At 41.3% G+C, this 21,699-nt stretch overlaps 1 protein-coding gene across 1 annotated transcript; it reads right to left on the bottom strand.

The window, feature by feature from the left end:
* Positions 1–538: 538 nt before the first annotated feature.
* On the bottom strand, positions 539–19,422 carry col8a1a (collagen, type VIII, alpha 1a). The gene is made up of 3 exons (XM_021317474.2): positions 19,320–19,422; positions 5,146–5,449; positions 539–3,888 (listed from the first exon to the last, which is right to left on the bottom strand). The coding sequence occupies exons 2-3, from the start codon at positions 5,438–5,440 to the stop codon at positions 1,952–1,954; spliced, it is 2,232 nt and encodes a 743-aa protein (XP_021173149.2). The 5' UTR covers positions 5,441–5,449; positions 19,320–19,422; the 3' UTR covers positions 539–1,951.
* Between the last annotated feature and the right edge of the window lie 2,277 nt (positions 19,423–21,699).

Genomic DNA, 21,699 nt, shown 5'->3' with positions numbered 1-21,699 from the left:
TTACAATATGTATATCATAGAGTCACGCTTTCCCACTGACTGGACTGGATAAGGTGAATTTGTTATTGGTGCTATTGACAAAAAAAAAACAAGACTTGTCTGTGAGTGTCTGTCATTGCACTGCCCCCCCCCCCCCCCCCCCCCCCCCCCCCCCCCACCCCCTCCCATGCTGAGTCTGCCTGGACAGAGGGCCATGTCGCCCACATCAAGAGCCACAGCTGGGTATGCACTGTGAACACACTCGCATAATGTGGCAAAAATCCCCCTGTTTTGTTTTGGAGAATATTTCTGACCTCTTCATCCTCTGCTTTTCAGATGTGATTTTGGCTGCTATAAACAACCAAGCAGGGAAGAAAAAAAAAACTAAACAATGAATATTTTTAGTGCAATCAAACAGACAAACAAGTGATCTAACACTTAGATTTCACTGATGCATACCAATTCTTTACATTTAAAAAAAAATCATCAACAAAAACTACAAAAATACTTTACATTACACCTGTAAACCGTAAAAAGGAAGAATGTCTCTGATGCTTTCTTTTGTGTGTAAACAACCTTTATTTAGAAAAAAAAACTGTCATTACAAACTTTTAACATTAACACAATAACTTTGTGATTACAGGGACAACATTGTCACAATGGTTACTCTTCTTTAAGCTCTCGACATTTACATCCTAATCCATTAAATGGGAAATGGAGTGTAAATGATGTGCTTCTAATACGAATGTGGATTTTCAATTAAAGCTAATAAAAAGAATTACAAAGGAACATTTTTCTTTATTCATTTTTGACATGAAGTGAAACAAAATTAACTAGCCCAACTAACGTTATTAGTCCCAAATGAGATGAATTATCAGGTAGAGGGACAATTAAAACGCTGCCTTTTAATAGTTACATGACATTCTGTAAAGAACTGAATGAATACTATTCTGCACAAAAGACTGCAGGCAAACAAGGACAGTACACGTGTGTGCTGCTTGTGGTGATGTTTTCATTGTGTGGAAATGGTCTAATGTAGTCTTTTGAGTGGCTTTACGGTTCAGAGCAACAACGTGTCTAGAGTCTAATGGGTTTTTCACAGCAGCAAATTGACAAAATTATCAACAAACACTTTATAGTAAAAATAACATTATATTGTCTTTCTCATCTCCTATGAAAGCTGTCAACACGCCTTAAAAAGTTGTCATGTTTGTCTTTACCATCTAAGGTTTATGTTCCTCTATACACGCGTACTATGATTAACACACTTGTATCAGTATATGCATTTCCTCCATGTATCGTTTTTCAGTCATTCAGTTAGCCTTTGTATACTTCTCACTGAAATTAATTATCCAAATCATTTCCCAGAGCTCAGACATTTGCAAGCTCCACAATAATGAATGTGTTAACCTTAAAAACAAGATTTATACAAAATGCTGGAAACTACCTGCATAGTCGTCCTCATGAGGTCATTTTAGATTTTTTTTACATTCATACGCTGAGAGACATAAGGTATGAATGCAAAATTAAATTAAATCTATGCTAACGTTTTCCAATACCTGCTGAATGGGTTAGCTGCCAATTTTGACACTGTGCAAGGACTGAATTTGACACTGCTGCAGCGGTGTAATGAACGGAGAGCACTTCACCTTAACGTCTTGTTAATACACTCAAAAAGCTTTCTGTATTTCTTTTTACATATTACATCTTGCACAAATTGTAATCATTTGTGTCAGTTTTTTTTTTTTTTTTTTAAGAAATACAACTTTTTTGCAGGTGCTTTCTTGAAGTCTTGGTTCTTCCATTTGAAATGACTTTTGGGTTATCCAGTACAAATCTTATGCTTTCATCTCTGTGGATGACAGCAACATTTCAGACTGAACATTAATGAATGCTCAGTCTAAGATAACTTATAATACCATCATTAATTATACAAATATTTGTCCTTTCCTTCACTCTGAAGTATGCAAATTTACATCGGATAGAGCAAATACCCCGAGAAGGATGACTGCACATACTGTCCAGCATAAAGTCCCGAGGCCTGATCTGATGGCATCTGAATGTACACAGTGTCCCCGGTTTGAAGAGGTAGTACCGCACTTCCGGATGCTTGGTCTAAGAAACCCTTCTTGTATTCATCATATGTATACATCACAGGCTCATTGTTTCTCATCAAAGCCACCCACACATTCTCTCCCTTGCAGTGAATGTGATAGGCAAAGTAATAGATGCCAGGGATGTCACAGGTGAAAATTCCAGTCTCGGGATTGTAGTTTTGGCGGCCATTGTACAGGAGCTTATCAAAAACTACTGGACTGCCCACGGGAGGAAAAGGAGTAGTTGCTAGAGCAGTAAATGCAGGCATTTCAAGCCCACTGGAACCCATTATTTCAGCCCCACCTCCACCATATTTGCTCTTTTTCCCGTAACTACCAGCTTTAACACCGTCTAGTCCTGGGCCCATCTGAGAGAGTACTCCAGCCATTTCTGGAGAAAAAACAGGTTCACCAGGTGGTCCTGGTGGTCCAGGGGGACCAGGTTGACCTGGCTGCCCTGGAGCTCCAGATGGTCCCTCTCTTCCTGGGGCTCCTACGGGACCAGGCACGCCAGGACTCCCAATGTCTGCAACGCCTGGTGGACCAGGAAGACCATTTTCTCCTTTAGGCCCTGTAGGACCAGGAGGCCCAATTGGTCCAGCTGTACCATCTATTCCCGGGATTCCCTGGGGTCCCTGAATACCCCTTTCTCCAGGTAATCCAGTCTGTCCTCTTAAACCAGGAGTTCCGGAGGGACCAGGCATACCAGGTAAACCTTTATGTCCATCAGCACCTTTAGGACCACTTGGTCCCGGCAGACCTCTTGGACCTGGTTCCCCAAGTTCCCCAGGTAGACCATTCTTGCCAGGTAGTCCTTGAGGACCAATTTCACCCTTGGCCCCATCGAGCCCTTTAGGTCCTCCATCTCCACAATCTCCTTTAGGACCGGGTGCACCTATACTTCCAGGTCGTCCGATTGGTCCTGGAGGGCCTGGTGGACCATTTGGTCCGGGGGGTCCAAGCATTCCAGGCAATCCACCATGACCCTTATCTCCTTTGAGACCTGGGGGTCCAGGTGGTCCACTCATTCCTTTATCTCCTTTTGGTCCTGTGAGTCCTTGCTTACCAAATCCTGGAAGACCTGGTTTTCCTGGCAAACCTGGTGGTCCTGGAAGGCCCGTCTCACCTGTCCTTCCTGGTTGTCCAGGCAGACCATTTTGACCTGGCTTTCCTTGGCCAGGTAGACCTGGAGGGCCAGGTTTACCTCCTTCCCCCGTGGGCCCAGGGGGGCCTAGTTCTCCAGGATGTCCTTTATGTCCTGGGGGTCCCTGTGGTCCTGGTAAACCATTCAACCCTGGTTTTCCAAAACCCGGCAGCCCTCTTGGTCCAGAGGGTCCAGGAGGCCCAGGAAGTCCTTTGTGACCAGGCTGTCCTGGCAGGCCCATCCCTTTGTCTCCTTTTGGTCCCGGTAATCCCGGCAGTCCGGGCAGACCCTTGTGGCCTGGTTCTCCTTTGGCACCTGGTTGTCCTGGTAATCCCTGTATTCCTGGTTTGCCTATTCCAGGAAGCCCAGGTGGACCCGGGGGCCCCTGGGGACCTGCTTGACCAGCTGGACCTTCTTCACCTCTTGCTCCCATTTTTCCTTGAAGGCCAGGCTTGCCATTTACACCTGGTTTTCCAGGCAGTCCAGGCAAGCCCAGTTTCCCCATTCCAGGTAATCCTGGTTGACCTGGAGGTCCTGGTTGGCCCTCAGGTCCAGGCAGTCCAATTCCTGGAGGTCCAGGAGGTCCTTGAGGTCCCTCTGGTCCCGGTGGTCCTGCTGGGCCTTGTTCTCCCTGGGTAACGCCTTCCACACCACTAGGGATTGTTAGACCTGTAAGTAATTATACAGATGTTAGATATAGAGAGTACATATCTATAAAAAATACACCAAAACATTTATCACATGAAAGACCACAGTGCTGTACAGACCGTGAGCCAATCTGACCTCCAACAACATTATGATCAAGCGGTTAAGCCTTCTCACATGACCAAAACGTCTATGACCAATCAGGGAACAAACTGTGACCGCTTGACGCTGTCCAGAGATGTCTGATTCTGGGACATTGGGAAAATAATCGTAGTACTCTGTGGCTTGAGCTCAGTATTCTCTCCAGATTGGGATTGCTATCTGTAGAGTAAAAGCCTATTCATACTTCACAAGAACAAAAAAAAAATTGTCCTAAGGGGGCAAGATAATTTCATAACTACCAAGATATCAAGTGCAAAACTATTGGACGTTCTCATGAGTTCCTTCCATTGCAAGCATCGGTCTGTGTAGCAACCACAGCCATGGCAAATTGCTAATTGATCGCAACTTTTTTTGGACACCACACAAGCAAACACATGTCAAGCATAACCTGCAGGAACTCCCAAACCAGGACCACAAGCACAGAAAGCATAATTCTGTAATTTCAGCCCTGGGAGAGAGAACACACAGAATCAACTCTTGTGGAGCATGGCTAGGCCTTCATGAAAACATAGTAACTCATCTGTGTGAAGATCTTTGAGATGTTATCAGTTTATTTGGGGACTAGATGTCCTGCTGAAGGGGTCTGCTCTTGAAAGGGGCTTTTTATGAAGAGTTGTAGCACTCGTTTACTAAATATTTAAGCTAGGCAGTGAGTGTCAAGTTTACATTCATCCAAAACTGAGCAATATTCTTCAATCAATCTCACAGTGGCCATATCCGTAAACTGATCAGGTTAAGGCCAACAGGTTGTAAGAAAAAACATGTTTAATTATACTCTGTATAATGTACAGATATAATGTAACTTGAACCTTGCAATACTGATCATTTTTGCCTTTTTTCTCATTACAACTTTAGTCATTGCAATAAATCTTCTGCTCTGCAGAGGGATGTGCCCGAGGACTATTCTGGGGCTAAGGTTCTTGCTCAGGGACCAAGAGAGGCCGTCTCTGGGATTCAAATCTGAGAACTTGCAGCCTTCCTTAAAGTCAAGCACCCTGCTTTAACCACTAGGCCACCACACCCCCATCATGCTCTTCACATTTCTGCAGGTGCTGCCATGTATTTGTCCATGAATGTGCACGTGGCAGACGTGTTACTGCGTTCATAAGGATTTCTTACCTTTGTCTTTGCCACCGTTGTAGTGTCCCCCTTTACGAGGATTTTCTTTGCCTTTGAGCATGGGCATCTGGGGCTGCTCCTTCCTGTAGTGTGGATACTGCATGTACGGCACGTCTTTGCCAAGGTACTGTTGTTGAGGAAAACCCCCCTTGCCCATGTTCATGTGTTGAAGGTGCTGCATATGCTGGAATGGCTGAGGGTGCTGATTGTGTCCATAGTACGCCCCACAAGTCACACATGCGAAGACCACAAGCTGCAGCAGAACAGCGACAACGGGGCCAAGGAGGGGAGGCATGATCGAAGCCTGTGTAGAAAGTAAATAAGTAACTATATTAGATGGGAAATAGCTGTTTTATCGCTTGCAGATACCTAAACGTTACAATTCTTATCATTTGCCTTCATTTACTCCAGAAACAAGAACCGCCCTTTGTCTCCCTCTCCTGGACAGTTCTGATAACTACACCTTTTAGTCTAATTGTACAGTCAGAATCTGAAAATAAAGGTTATGTTAAAATGTTAAGAACAGGTAATACCAACGTACAAATAGCTTTTGTGGCTTCATCATTTAGTATAAATCCATATTAGTCTTTTCTGGAGGTCACAGCCAAATGCTTCCAGTAGAAGCTAAGACCAAAGCAGATTCCTATGGTTTTCAAAAGACTAGAATCTAAAAAAAAACTTTACCTGGTTTATGAAAATGATGATGATTATTTGCACAGGAAATGATCACTACTCCACATGCACCGAGAATGTTATATGTACAGCATTTCTGGTCAGAGTAGCTATTTCATACTAAAGTAAGGTTGTGTTTAAGTAAAAAAAAAAAAAAAAAAAAAAAAACTGATATGATATATTTGCTTTTTTACACTTCTTCAGTTCATGCAGGAAAATCAGCACAACTAGTACAAGACCTTAATTTCCTTTCCAAAGAAAAAACAATAGATCAGCTGATCTTAGAGGCTAAAGCCATTGGCAAGTGTAACAGGAGCCAAGATCAAATGCCCTCTTGGTCAAGCCATTAGCTTCAACCTCCAGGAAAACCATATCAGGATTTGTACTAGGCTCCATTCCAGGTAACATGTTAGCGTTTCATGACCTTTCCACAGAAACATTGAAAATCCTGAACTATCCTTTCGTTGGTTTCATTCAAAAGCCGTCTTTAATTACTGCAAAAAAATCTGTGATTTCTTTTTTTCCTACAAAATTGATTACTTCAGAAATTACTGAAAAAGTACAAAAAAAAAACGGTTTTGGCTTCAATTGAAATAGAGAGACCAAAAGAAATACCAAAAAAGGGGTTACCCAAACAAATTAAAATGAACACACAAACAATGTAAAATAAATAAATAAATCCATTTAAAACACGAAAAGAAAGAAGAAATTTTAAAGGATCAAAGGAAGTGAGATTCTGAGAAATGATTCTGGCTGTTTATGGTGTACCTTAGAGTTTCTTAGCTAAAAATCTGCACCAAGGTGACTTTATTCCTATATTTTAATCATGTAAAGCACTTTGCATTGTCTCTGTACTGAAATGTGCTATGTAAATAAATTTGCCTTGCCTTGCCTTGCCCTTCATCTGAAACCTAAAGTGTTCAACAATTTGCATGACTGTGCAGTTGACTGGTCCATTGCATGTTGCGACTGGCAGGTTCAGGTTGGGTGTTACAGAAGGTTCTACTTCATAAAATTTGGTTTAGTTTATTAGTTCACAAAAAAGCCTACTCAGTGGCATTAAAGCTAACAGGTGAAATTCAAATCGGGGGTTCATGCAGCTCACTCTATTCACTACAGTTATTTCCAATGCAACCGTCCTGATTAACATAAACCACCACTTCCAGCCAGCCCTGTTCTGGTTGAAAGAGATATATCGCTGACTAAAGTTGTTATAGCTCTGCTCTCTTTGGTATGCCTGGCCTCCAAAGGCACCAGGAGTAGGTTCAGTTCTTCAAAGGCTACGCCTCACTGAAACAGACACTGGCACCGTCATGTCAAAATCACCAGAAGCCTGAGAACAGTCCAGAGTAGGAACACATCTCATCTGCTAATGGAGCGGATCACGCTCAGAATTTAAATCAGGAATAATCTACAAATTATTTGGGGCATTCTTAATAAGTTTATTTGTAAATTGTAGTTTATTTGTGTTTTGAGATGACAGGGCCATTATTGTCCATTGGAGTTAATAGATATTGTCTCCCCTTTGTTCCTCTTGCTTCTTTACTGACTAAGAGCAGAGTTGGTTGGTTGGTTGGTTAAACAGGACCTGAATCTGAGTTCTGGTCATTGTTACATATAGCGGGTGAAATAATCATTGAACCTATCAATGTTTTTCTTAGACAATATGTTTCTAATACTGATGCTGACACAATATTCACATCAAATGTCGACAAGAACATACATAAACAAGACTAGGAAAACAAGGCCAATCACTCCAGATATGAAGCTATATATAAAACTGGAATGACACAGGGAATAATTAGTGAATGCATTAACAGAAACGTACTGATGACTTTGTGGAAAAGCCTTTTTTTTTGTAATTACAACTTCAAGACATCTCCTGCATGGAGAAACTGAATTGTTCTGTTGTAATTCGAGTCCTTATTTTTCTTTCTTTCCAGACAAACTGTCCTCAGATCTTGAAGGTTCTGGGGGTCCTTCTGTGCACCCCGGTGTTGGGTTCTTTATTGGATACAGAGTATCCTTTACTGTGTGTTTGAGGCTATTAATAATTTAGAAAATCCTCACTCATTGTAGGTTCTGATTCTTATCCAGAATGTCCCGATACATTTTTTCATTCCTCCTTCTATCAGTAACCATAGTCGGTGGACTATTCGTGGTGGTGTGTTCATTGCTCATTGCTTTCAAGTGTAAAACTGTGCCTGTTATTTTACAGCCTTTTTGGTGCTCCTTGGCCTTTGGACAACACTTTTGATTAATCTTTTGAATAATATTTTGAAACAACTGACGTTGATTTGCATATAGCAGCAGGAACATTCAATGTTCATGTTACCCACTGTATAACCCTGTATAGTAGCAGAGCCACAGAAGTCTCTGTATCTGCTGGGTTTTTCTCCAGCGCGTCGTTCTTTGTGAGTGTTGCTTCCCCTGTGGCTCATTCATACCCAAGACCCACTCTCCGAGCCCAACATACACACTGACATGCATTCCTGGAGTTTTAAAGTCGTTTTTAAAGAAAACAGACTAAGGAGAAGGTTTATTATACAGACTGAAGACGTGTCCAGCTGTTTTCATCCCTCTAGGTCAGCAGCACACATGGCAACTACATAAAATGTGGCAGAGCAGGGATTGTGTGAGTTTTGAGCCGTTTGTCACACTATGTCACACTTGTTGGACTTTTTTTTATGCACAGATGTAAAGCAGCTCAGACTCACGCTGGCAAGTATTCAGACGGCGAAATCTGAAAACCTATTGGTCACCTTTAAATCAAAACAGATGTTGCCAATAACCTTTGCAAGTTCAAGTCTTTTCAGCCTTGTTGTTTAAGTGCGAAGAGGGGAAAATCTATTCATCTAATTATACTGTGGTGGAAAGCAAAGACCGATACTCCTCCACATTACATTAAAAGAACTTTGAGTAGATGAAAAGGTCCAAAAATCTAACCTTTTTTCCCGTTTTAGATCATTATCTTTGCCATTTTATATAAATCACCCTCTTCCCATTAGTCATTTGAATTCTGTATTTGTATAATTCTTGAGTTATTTTATGAAGCAGAGGCGATAATAGATAAATCGTGTTTTTTTTTCACAATGGAGGCCAAATGCTTGAAGGGTCAGAGTTTTTGTTAGTGCAATGATAGGGCTTCAAAAGACAGAAACCACACACTGCTGTAGTTGAAACACACATTAGCGGGAGCATGCAGTGACTGTCCCTCTGGAATGGCTCTTAAACGTTAAAATGCCAATATCTGGATTTGAATTTAAAAAAAACCACTTTGATAAATTATTTAATTTATTAGCTGACCCACCTCCTTTTCTTAGCAAGGGAATTAATGATATTCACCTGCTCCACTGTTTTTCCTAATTACAAATCAGGGACATTATTCTCCTGACAAGGTATTCACGTGTCTGTAAGATGTATTCTGTAAATAACAGTCAGCGAGCAATGAGCCCATCCTCGAGTTCAGATTTTCTGCTGCCAGTGTTGTTGATACTGTGCAAATATTTTTTCTTAAATTACTAAAACAGTTAAAAACACTTACTGGACAAACAGGAATCTGGAAGTTAAGTAAAAAACAGAAAAGGTTAGAAATATGCTTTGTGTTAAAACACTGAAAACATTAGCGGCTCAGCAGTTCAATTAGGGTTTATGATCTTGTCATCCAGTGACATCCAGTGCAACCAATCTAATAGATACAAAGGGTATATAGCCGGATCAAAAAGAGAGATATTTCCTTCCAAACAAGCAATCCAATGAGCATGACCAAGAAAAATCCTGGCTAAGGAACTTCTCTCTTACCATTACATGCCCGCTCTTCTTCCCAGAACTTCACAACTCTGAGCCCTCGGCCATCACCCATCCTCACAATTTCAGAGAACTCCATCCCTCAGCCTCCCTTTCCCTGCCAACACTTCATGTGAGTAACGAGCTGCGAAAGATCAAGGTGCAAAAGGCTGCTGATCCGGATGACGTCAGCTCAAGGCTCCTGAGGTGCTACAGAAATCAACTGTGTGGCATCACGGGACACATGTTCAACATCATCACAAGTGAGGACGACTCAGAGCAGGTAATAGACACAGGGCTTTGTGAACTGGTGCCAGATGAACCACTTCCTGATCAACACCAGGAAAACCAAGGAACTGGATTTCTGCAGGCACAGACCCACCACACCAACACTGCTGAACATCCAAGAAAGTGGCGTTGAGATGATGGACTAAGATGCCACCTCAACCCAGTGCAGGTGTTGGGAGACAGAAGAACGCTGGGAAAAAATAACATCCGTGTTGCAAACTGTCTCCCACCCCATGCAGGAAGCTGTTGCAGAGGTGGAGAGCTCCATCTGTGGCAGACTGCTGCTTCCTAAATGCACAAAGGAGCGTAATCACAGATCCTTCCTCCAAGCAGCCGTTAGACTTTATAACCATCTCTGTGAGGTGTCTCTCAAGACACATCTTCTGTTTCTGCAAAGTATTTCTAATTTCTTGTAAATACTCTGCTGGTGTTTTTTTTATATGTGCACATACATGCACATGTTGTGCCTTTTTTAAATCATCTTTTCAGTTGCACATTTCTTTTAATCTGAGTGTGTTAGTTTTAATTATCGTACAGTTTTTTTCTCATGTTGTAACTTTGCCCTGACTGTACAGTCTCTTATTCTCCTTTTTTATATACCATTCTCAAATTAAAGCAACACCCTTTAATCAGAGCATAATATCAAGTCAGTTAAACTTCTGTAATAGTGATCAGATTAGTTCAGTAGTAAAGGCGATTGTTGATCAACGTTGGCTGTTCTGGTGTTAATGAAATTAACAGGTGAACTAAAGAGGCAACGATGAGACGACCCCAGAAACAGGAACAGTTTTGTAAGTGGAGGCCACGGACGTTTTCTCCTCTTCATTTGGTTTGACTGTTTTTCAGTAATTTTTCATTTGACCAGTGTCACTACTTGTAACAAGAGGCGATACCTGGACCCTACAGAGGTTGTTCAGGCAGTCCAACTCCACCAGGATGGCACAGCAATAGGTCCCATTGCCAGAAGGTTTGCTGTGTCTCCCAGTAGATTCCAAGAGACAGGCAGAAGAGCTGGACAAGACCTTCTGAGATCATTAAAGCGGCACTGTGTAGGTTTTAGCCGCTACATGGCACTAGACCTGTAGTTTCCAGATATGGCAACCCTGAAGGCCACTGGCAACACTTCTCTGTCTCAAAATTAAACAGTCTTCCTCCGTGTTTTGGAATCTGATAGCAGACCATTTTGAACCAGCAGACTGAAACGTCATGGAGTTACTTTAACGACCAGGCCACATTCACCCCTCCAGATTATCCTCAGTCTCCCATTGAAACAGGGAGAGGGAGAGGACAAGGCAGAGCCAGGGGGAGAGGGTGGGGGAGGAACATGGAGCAGACGGCAGATTCAGTCATCTGATTATGTAAGGCTGCAGGAACTTCAACAGCAGAGCAGAGCTGTCGTGCAGGTTTGTGAACTACATTTACTGTATTTTGTAATAATAGCCATGGTCATGACAGACTTTGACGCGAGGGCGACAAAAGTAGAAGCATGTAAGGTTAGCTCTCGTGTTTAAGGGGAGCTCAGACAAAGTGAACCTCCAGCGGTCCGCTACGCATGAATGTCTTTGATCAAACTATTAGAAACGTACTCTAGGAGGGTGGCCTTAGAGCCCAACGTCCTCTGGTGGCCTTAAGCTCACTGCCTGGCACCGTGGAGCCTTTGCCAAATAATTTTCCAAAGAATTCCCAGGGTCAGCACTGGTGCCCTGTTCACTTCCCAGAGTGAGCAGATTAACTCACGTGACAGAAAGTTAAAGGGTCTGGAGACGCTACGATGAGCATCATGCTGCCTGCAACAATGTTCAGTGTGATCACTTTGGTAATGGGTCAGCATTGGTCTGGGGAGGCATATCCATGGAGGGAAGCAGAGACCTGAACAGGATAAACGATGGCACCCTGACTGCCATTAGGTATCGGGACGTAACCCTTAGACCCATTGTTAGACCCTTCAGTGGTGCAGTGGGTCCTCAGTTCCCCCTGAAGCTCGGTGGTGTCTGACCTGATGTGACAAGAGTAGTCAGGCAGGTCCTGGAGGATGAAGGAATTGATACCATTGAATGGCCTCCATGCTCTCCTGACATAAATCCAACAGAACAGCTCTGGGACATCATGTTTTGGTCCATCCGACGCCACCAGGCTGAACCTCAGACTGTCTAGAAGTTCAGTGATCTGGTAGGAGATACCCCAGGACACCATCCGTCATTTAATAAGGAGCGTGCCCCATCGTTGTCAGGCATGCATACAAGCATGGGGGGGGGGCATAAAAACTACTGAGAACCATTTTGAGTTGCTGCAATGACATTTCATCTAACTGGACTAGCCACCTGCATCAGTTTTTCAGTTTTACTTTCTCTGTGACTTTGGATCCATATGGATATCCAGCATGATCCTTTTCCAAATGAGACCCTTTCATCTTTTTGAGCAGTGTAGTTTTTTGCATGTTTCCACTTGCCTGTCACTTTGCTGCTGGGGCGCATGAATTTCTCCACTGCGGGCCAAAAAAAAAATCATATTTCTATTCTATTATTATATACAATTAAAGAGACAGGTACATATTTTCAGTGCTAGTGCATAAATGTTCTGACATGAGCATCTGCAGCTAAAATAATTATCAGGTCTGATCACTCATCCCTTAGCTGTCAGAATGACACAATATCAATTTAAATCATGTGTTTGACTTATAAATATATGTTTCCTCTTAAATATGTTCTGTTACTTGTGTATTTCACAACAATCAGCTTGAATTCATCAGCTATACTGGGTGAAAGGACTCAAGGGTCTCCTTTAGCTGTAAGCTCTGCTTTAAGACTAAGATGATACCACCAAGCAGGAGGGTATCCACGTAGAGACATATTCTGGGTGGAGGTTTTAAAAATAGAATATCATCAAAACTTCAGAATATTAACACAAACTTCCACCATTCTTATAGTGTTCTACTACATGCTGAAAGAAAACATTTCCAAATAATATGCGAAACGTGATTTGATGAAAACATCTTTAAATTTAGATTTTTTTTTTTTCCAGAACAGATACACTCAACGAGTTTATAGCACTAATAGCATGGAGTGACAGATATTAATAGAGAACGGGACAGAAAGGATTCCTTGCTCCTGGAAACCCACCTGTGTTTGGCGTCCTGGCTTTCTATTGATTGTGTACACACACGCAAGCCTGCGAAAGCACACACTCACATCCACAGAGTGTCACATCTCAGCTGATGAATGTGTCACCCATGTACACACATCACAGTGGAGTGCAACATTCTGCCTGAAAAGCACTTTCCCCCGGATCAGCAGAAGAAATCTTGATTTCAGCTTCCGTGTGTCTCCAGGGACTCTGTCCCGTTGTGTGTCAGACTTCTCTCCCTGCCCCTGTGTGTCCTGTGTGTCTGCTTGCACAGGGCCGCGACTCTTCAGCAGGGTCGGCCTTTATTTCTCAACCTTTATTTGTACTCTGTCTGTGTGCTTGCCCTCCATGGCCTCTCCTTGCCTTTAGAAATGCTCTGGATCAGTTACCAGCAGTCACTCGCGGATTGCAGACGAGGTCAGAGGACAGCGGGGTTTGCTTCTTCAAAACATTTGCAAACAGACGAGGGAAATGTCTCAGAAATCCAGAGGTGATGAGACGTGAGGACAGAGGTGTTTTCTCATGGGAGTACTGAGTCTATGTTGTGTTTTGGTGGGCATAAGCATAAATTAGCTAAGATTTATATTTAAAGTGTAGCTCAGATAAGCCTAAGGGTTCTACTGAAATATTACTGTGCATATTTTTACATTTTCATGTGAACTTATTGAGATTTCCCTTTATTTGTCTTAAAACCATCTTAGTGATGCCCTCTCAGGGTTGACTGGTGGCTATTGCAGTTGAAGTTTCCTGCTGGTTCAAATGATGGATACTTTCGTCATCATAGCCCCGTGTTCGGGTATAAAAGTATCTCAGTCAGACACGCAGCCCCGACGCCCCCGTGGCGTTGAGAGAATCGATCATCGGTGGTGTTTAGTGTTTGTTACTGCTTTGACTGCTCCACATTCCCCACACTTAGCCCTGCTTCTCAGGGTCTCTTGGCACTGCCCACTTTGGTGGCATTTTTCAAAATTTGTCTGGGTGCAGTATAATGCTTTTACAGCAGCGTGACTTGCACTGTAAGTTAAATATATTTAGCTGTTAAAATCCACTTTAAGAGACCACCATTCATCTGTCCATTTTCTATTCCCACTTATATCAGCAGGGTTGGGGGGGTTTTTGGAGAGGGGCTGGTACCGATCTCAAGCGGTCAATGTACTTTAAGAGGCAGTTCAGGTTATTTGTGAGTCTGTGTGGTTCTACTAAAGGATTAAAACTGTTAAAAACAATAAATATCTATAAGCATCTTTATTTATCACAGATCCAGATGAGATGGTCCTGATGACTGACACTAAGAGGTTCTCTAGGAGGAACCAAGACCAATCTGGATGTCTAACATCAGATTAACTGCCTTAACAAAAAAGTCAACGTAAAGGTGCCGTGTTACCTTTACATTTGATAGTTACTAACCCTAGCCCATAATAAATAAATAAATAAAATAAAACTGAAAAAAATTTTAAAAAATAAATAAAAAAAACACATACTAACCCATAATAATTAAATTAAATTAAATTAAAAATTAAAAAAATAAAATAAATAAATAAATAGATACACCTGACAGTTACTAACCCATGATAAATAAATTAAATTAAACATTTAAAAATAAAAAATAAATAAATGCATCTGACAGTTACTCTGACTACAAACACTCTACATGTCCTGCATTCAGTAAATGTCTCAAACGGGAAAATGATTAGTGGTGCACCATCTCCTACCACCATTTCCTGTGTAAATAATGACTAATATCTGTTTAAACTACTGCCAAAGTAAACCTGGACCCATGTTCACAGGCCGCAGTCCTCCCAGGTTCCAGTCCCAGGCCATAGAGTTTTACCGCCTGTCTCTCATCCCCATTTCCTGTCAGCTTACAGCCAAATACATTCCACTAGTGACAAAAGGCAACCCCGTTAATTGTTTAAACAGTTACAGTCTTTTTGAGATCGGAGTTGTTTTAAAGCAGAACAGGTATCAGACAAGCTGTTAGCTTCAGCGAAATCTGAACTCCAGTCTCAGAAACATTACAAAGATTTATGCTTACTCTATTTGATGAACCTTTAAGCCGCTGTCACATTTGCATTGGATGAATATCTACACAAAAACAATGGAAAAGGGAGGTGGGTCGTCACCAATGATCTTCCTGCGTGAAACAGACTGAACATGAAATGCATTTCTGGTCAGTACTGCAAAAAGCAAAAATAATGCGGCTTCAGTGGAAACGTTTTGTATTGATATTTCGCACTACTGTGCATTTTTCTCAGTCATTCTGAGGGGAAACACTTCACAGGTTTCTTTGTCATTACCTGTTTCACACCGGAAGCTCATTTTGGTTGAACCACCTCCTGCCACCATTTCCTGTGAAAATAATCAACGACTTCTATCTAAAACGCAGCCCAGTGTGAACATGATGTCTGCAAGTGTTTCTGGTCAGAGTAAGTACCTGACTAGGCTACGTTCACACTGCAGGTCTTGATACTCAATTCCAATTTTTTCCCTGAAATCAGATTTTTTTTCCCCCTGTTACTATTAAAGGAATGCAACCGGCATCCGACTTTTGTCTGAAGGGTTCAGGAGCCCAAAGTGAACCACATGCAACGATAACAGAAGAAGACGTCACACAGCAGCACAGTGTTTACGTCACGAGCTACATCAGCGCTACATCCGGGTCACGCTGGTAGGCAAAAACAGTACTGTTCTCGTCTACTACATGACAAAACGGGTGAATTAGAGCGTGCTTTTAGTTTATTTTTGGAATCTAAACAATGCCTACGACTTGTTGTGCTCCCGGTTGCACACAGAGGCATTCCAAAAGGTCGGATGTACGTTTTTTTTCGTTTACCGAAGGACGAAGAAAGAAGAAAGAAATGGATATTTTCAATGAAAAGGATGCAGGCAGACACTCCCAGTGAACTGTGGGAGCCATCATATTACGACAGAATTTGCAGTCTACACTTCATCTACGGTAAATACAACTTAATTTTGCACTGGTCATTGTTCTACTTAAATAATTATATAAATTAAAAAAAAATTAGGATATATACTTAAGTCAAGACGTAACGTTCGCTTCGTAATAGTATACGTACATGTACTAAGTATGCAAACTCTCTGGCAAGAGTCTGTGAAAAGGATTAATAAGACAAAAACACCAAATAATCCTTTGTGAACAATGTTTTTTTAACCTAGCGGTGGCGGGTCTTCCTCTCTGCTGAAGCGCTGTCTGTGTCCGACTCCGCTTTCTTATGTTACACAAACATGTCTGAACATGTCCCGATATAAAATAATTGTAGCCGTCCAGTGGTTTCAGGGGCTTTCGTGCTCTCTCGTGTGTACTGCCTGCGTGTTTATAAGGCAGCTGTATATTGTCGCCGTACGCAACACTTGGCCAGCATTTCACAGACTCCGCTCCGTCCCTTCAGGCTTTTGCTGTGTGGATCTGGCAATCTGATACCATCAACAATCAACTTACTCTTATAACGATCTTGTGATACGTTATCTAAAGAAGAAAAATACGTGGAGAACTCATCGTGTTCTTTGTTCGCGTCCGCCATTGTGTTCGCCTTTTGCCTACCAGTCCGGCGCGCATGCACGAAAAACCTGCATCAAAACAATAACAATGAACTGGTCTATGGTTACTAGAAGTGTTCAGTAAAGCTTTATTGAAACAAACAAACAAAAAAGAAGTGAGAAGAAAACGGCACAGCTATTAACAATGGTCTTTTGAGGAGCCGTGATTGTTACTGCTGTAGAGAAGTCTGTGGATGTGTAATGAGAGCATATTCAAATCATTAGCACATATGGAGGGAGTACAAATTAGTTGTTGTTGTTTTTTTTGGGGGGGGGGGATTATGCCGTTCAAACTGCCATGAAAAAGACTAATATGGGTCGTATTTGCCTGCTGCGTTAATGTAGCCTAGGCCCTAGACTATTGTAAAAATTTGTAACATTGCATTCTCATAAACCGCTATGATATTTTTGCTTTTCATACCACGTTACATTCATGTCAGACAGTTATTCTACGATGTTTTTGAGATGAATGTTGTGTTAAGTTGGCATAAGTTCGCTTTGGTCCCTCTCAACTAGCTGTGAACTTTAGCATCTGTTACCAAATCATCTAGATTTATCCTAAATGAAGACTTCAAGAGAGTCATCTAATGCCGGTTAAGATGTCAAATCCAAACACTTTAACAGAACTTCACTTGCAAAACATCAAAATATTCCTTTTTAGATGTCATCCAAACCACCCTGTCTGCCCCAACAACCATTGGTCAGGTTTAAAGCTTAAAGAACACATGCACTGAATATCAAATGGCCTTTGGTTGTGGTTTCTCAGTGAAAGGGGAAAACATTCACAGCCCCATGCCTCCCTGAACGCAGCTTCTACCACAAAGCACCTTGTAAAATTAACACCTCCCCAAGTCACGTCGCAAACTTTCTCAGTCAAACACTATGCATGGCGTATTGGAACCCAGCTCCTCCACACACACTGCCACAGCTGTGCAGCTAAATGAGCAACGTGTTTACCTCCCTTTCTCCCCCCAATCCTTTCCCTGACATCATCAGTCTTGGGCTTCATCGCTTTCTTTAGGCGCCTTTTGTGCTGTCTATTCCTGGTTTTTACTGAAAAATGTAAATGCGGGGGTTGCAATGTTGTATGAGCAAACAGTCCATTCGGAAGGTTGTATGTTGCTGAAGAGAAGCAGCAAAAAATGTAAGGCCTTTTTTTTGTCTGCAGGACAGTCCACACACTCTGATCAATACACACACATCAGTCCATGATACAATAATGCAATAATGCAATAATGCAAAGCGAGTATGAAAGTGAGTAAAAAGAAGGAAAAGAACACCTAGACCACTAATGTGCAATTAGCAGAATGGATTAATTAGTCGTTTTTAGAGAATAGCCCAAGACTTTCTTTTTTTCTATCTATGTACCCATTCATACATAAAATAGGATGAAAAAGTGACAAAAAGTGAAATATTTTAAAGAATAACATTATAAAGGTCAATTTTAAGATTTTTTCACTTTTGCCAGGCAATTTCCTCCCGACATAAATTAATACAGTAGTATAAATCCTCCATTATTAATTGAAGTTACCGATTGTATTCATTCCTATTCTTTTAAATGAAAGGATGCTGTGCTACAACAGGACTAGCAAGATATTGTGGTACACTGCTTTTCTGGCTGATGGCCAGCCATGTGGCTTCTTAGAAAGTTTTCATAAGCGTAGCCAGGTTGGCCAGAAGGTGGCGCTATATGGAGTAAAGCGTCAAAGTCAAATAAAGTGGCTGATATTTGCTCTACCAAACGCCTAATTAGTAATTAATAATAAGAGACAGGTTATTGAAAACCTAGGAAAACATAGATAGACAGATAGACAGATAGATAGATAGATAGATAGATAGATAGATAGATAGATAGATAGATAGATAGATAGATAGATAGATAGATAGATAGATAGATAGATAGATAGATAGATAGATAGATAGATAGATAGATAGATAGATATTTACATATTTTAACAGGCCTTAGGCCTCAGCTGGTGAATTCCTTAATTCAGAAACCTTTAATAGGAATCTAACCACGTCAAGAAGGAATCGTGTCACTGTGCTGGTGAGAAAGTAAGATGTGCCAGAGAGAGAGAGAGAGAGAGAGCATTATACAGGACATCAGATGGAAGAGATATCTCCTGCAGGCTAGCGCTGTTTGCTCTGCAGTCTCTTCTCACCAAACTGCTGCTCTTGCCCCCGTCGCGTTCATCTGTCAGTTTGGCTTCAACTTTTCTGCACATATGCCCCTCATTTGGTGGGACTGAATGAATATTTTCCTTTTAAGCACAGTCTCTTTCTCTCTGACGCATGGACACGTATAGCTAGCTGTCTGTGTGAAGACAGCAGCTTGTAAGACTCCAGTCGGGGTTAGGAGATGTTCCACCTAGGTCTCTGCAGGATGACGCTGGAGACTTGATGTTGCACAGCTAAAGGTCACATTTTTTAAAGCCTGTCAGACCTTTTTGTTTTCAAAAATGCAATGAATTAATAATTAAACTAAATGTGCCTATATAACAAGGATAATTCCTCTTTAGATATATTAACTGAATATTGCAGGAGCAAAGTCTCACACTCACAACATGATTCCACATAACATACATTTAAATGAGAAAACAGTTAAATGTAAAACTGTGTTCAATAAATGTGGAGCAGAAGTGAAATTATGGCACAGAAATGTATAGTCCAGTGTTCATGCAGTTCATAAAACAGGCCTATGAATCAGAACAAACAGAGAAAAGAACAGAAAAAGGTGAGGAGCTTACCTTTGGAGGAGCCCGTTTATGGGGGAATAATCACTGCAATCACACTAACAGAGAACGGAGCAGAAAGAGAACACCCCTCCTGGCAGAAGTGCCAACAAGAGAAGCTCACCTTACTGACAGAGCTTTTATCTGCTGCAGGGTGGAGTCACACGGGTGGGTGGGAGAGACGGAGGCAGGAAAGGAGAATAGACACATTTGACTTGAGCAAATACATCACTCCCAAAACTGATTTGTGCCATAATTTATGGTGACAAAGCGCGTTCACCACCACCTACGAAGTGCCCACAACGGATGACAACAATAAATAACAAACATTTTCTTGTTAACTGTCTGATAAACTGACCTCTGATTGCAGTGGAAGAAACATCTATAAAAACAGGAAAATGAAACAAAACGGAAGAAAAGCACAAGCGGCTAGCAGCAGAAGATTTGCATTGCGAGAAAACTATAGAACCGAAACACTCAGAAAAGCCGCTTACTTGCAAAATGCTTTTATTTTCATTGTTTCTGAGTTTTTAATCCGCCACAGAACATGTTCATATATGGTTATCGCACCGATTTGCATTTTTAAGTTACAAATAGTTTAATAATTTTTCTCTACTTCTGTATAAATATTTTGAATTTAAAAAATAATCGTCGTTATATTTAAATATTTGTAACAGCTAAAGATTATTCGGGATAAACTGAGCGTTGGCGTATTTATTGTTATTAAATGTGACCTAAAAGAAAAACACTAAATACAGCCATATACAATGCTTTTCTTTATTTCTGTCTTTTGCTTGTTTGGCATCTTTAACTTATTATTTCATTTTCAGAAGGCTACCCCTACACTAACACAGGAATTAACTGAAGAAAATACATGATAGGATATATATATATATATATATATATATATATATATATATATATATATATATATTATGTGTGTGTGTAAAAGCATGTTCCGATTGGACCGTTGGTGAAGAATGAGATTTGTAAAATTGTTTTATCTTGTTAATATTTAACCTCAGTTAACGGGAAACTTGAGTCCTTCCCTTTAGTCCTGAACATCACTCAGCATCATCTCTGGTGATCAGTTTTAACATGGAACCATGAGTCTGGGCGTCAGACTGAAAATATACTTCTTCTCTGAGGGTCTTTGTCGTCCTGTGACGACAGAGTCTTTCCAGGGCCGGTTTTTAACACCTGGGTACAACAACTTTTCTTTTGACATCTTACTAACTCTGACGTGTCAGACCAACTAAATATACCGACTGTGTGTACAGGAAGTGTGACTTATATACTGCTCCTCTGTTTTATATATGCATTCTTTTTTTTGTACCTTTTTTCAGAGCGAGCGTGACAGTTTAATGGCCGATTTCATGTCTGGATGTGTGTCTCAGGTGTGTGTGTCTAATGGACAGTGAATACAAGCAGTCTCCGAACTCACACAGTGGTTAAAAGGGCGGCTGTCTAGTGGCATCACTGAAAACCAACCACCAGCTTAGTCATAGAAGCTGCTTTAGGGTCTGATTTTAAAGCAAATAGATGCTAAATCGATGCTTTTTTTTTTAATTATTGGTAACAGTTTTCCTTCTCTGTTGGATCAACAAAAACATTTGGCCGTAAATTGGTACGGCGCTAACTGCTCTGGCAAAACTGATGAGGTCATTCTTTAAAATTAACCTTCTGTATGTCGCTGTTGTTAGTAATTTACTATGAAGGCCAACTGCAGCAGTGTGGTTCTCATTTCCAGAGAGCCTAATGTGTGGCGCTGCCTGCACGGACACAAAACTCATAGAAATGCTATTAATGCACTGCACACACATGCAGACACTCACTTTGAGGGTGTCGTGTGAAAGGTACACGGCAGACAGGGAGTAATGAGCTGTGTGTGTGTGTGTGGTGTGTGTGTGTGTGTGTGTGTCTGTGTGTGTGTGTGTGTGTGTGTGTGTGTGTGTGGTGTGTGTGTGTGTGGTGTCCTCGTGCTTCAGTCCTCTTCCTGTTCTCTTAATGAAGCCTCAATGGGCCTTAAAACAGCCTAAAAACAGCCTCAAACCATCCGTCCTGAAAAAACACGCGAGAAAGCCTGAACCGTTCAGGTTCTTGCTTGACTCATTGTTAAGTGTTGTTGTTTAAATATTTTTACAGACCATAAGTTCATTTAAAGGTGCATAGCCATGTTATTTGACTTTTTTTTTTTTATTTATACGTCAGTAGCTCACTCTGGTTGCATGCAAGTTTCTATGAAAGATTATCACCTCCTGCTGGCGTTTTAGTTGGTTATTTTAGCATTTTATGCTTTTTTATGCTCAGTTTATTAGTAAATAAAGCCTTCACAGTTATTTACTATATGAAGGGAAAGTACGTACTGCACAGCGCAGCAGGGGTTAAAACAAGG

Source organism: Fundulus heteroclitus, unplaced genomic scaffold (assembly GCF_011125445.2).
Source record: "Fundulus heteroclitus isolate FHET01 unplaced genomic scaffold, MU-UCD_Fhet_4.1 scaffold_545, whole genome shotgun sequence".
In the NCBI taxonomy this organism is placed as follows: domain Eukaryota; kingdom Metazoa; phylum Chordata; class Actinopteri; order Cyprinodontiformes; family Fundulidae; genus Fundulus; species Fundulus heteroclitus.
The sequence above is the reverse complement of the archived record's forward strand: the minus strand, read 5'-3'. Positions and strand labels throughout refer to the sequence as shown.

Excerpts from the sequence above, each read along its gene's own strand:
- col8a1a (XM_021317474.2), bottom strand. The coding sequence starts at position 5,440 with ATGCCTCCCCTCCTTGGCCCCGTTGTCGCTGTTCTGCTGCAGCTTGTG. Across the intron at positions 3,889-5,145 it reads CAACGGTGGCAAAGACAAAG|GTCTAACAATCCCTAGTGGT; the intron begins GTAAGAAATCCT and ends AATTACTTACAG.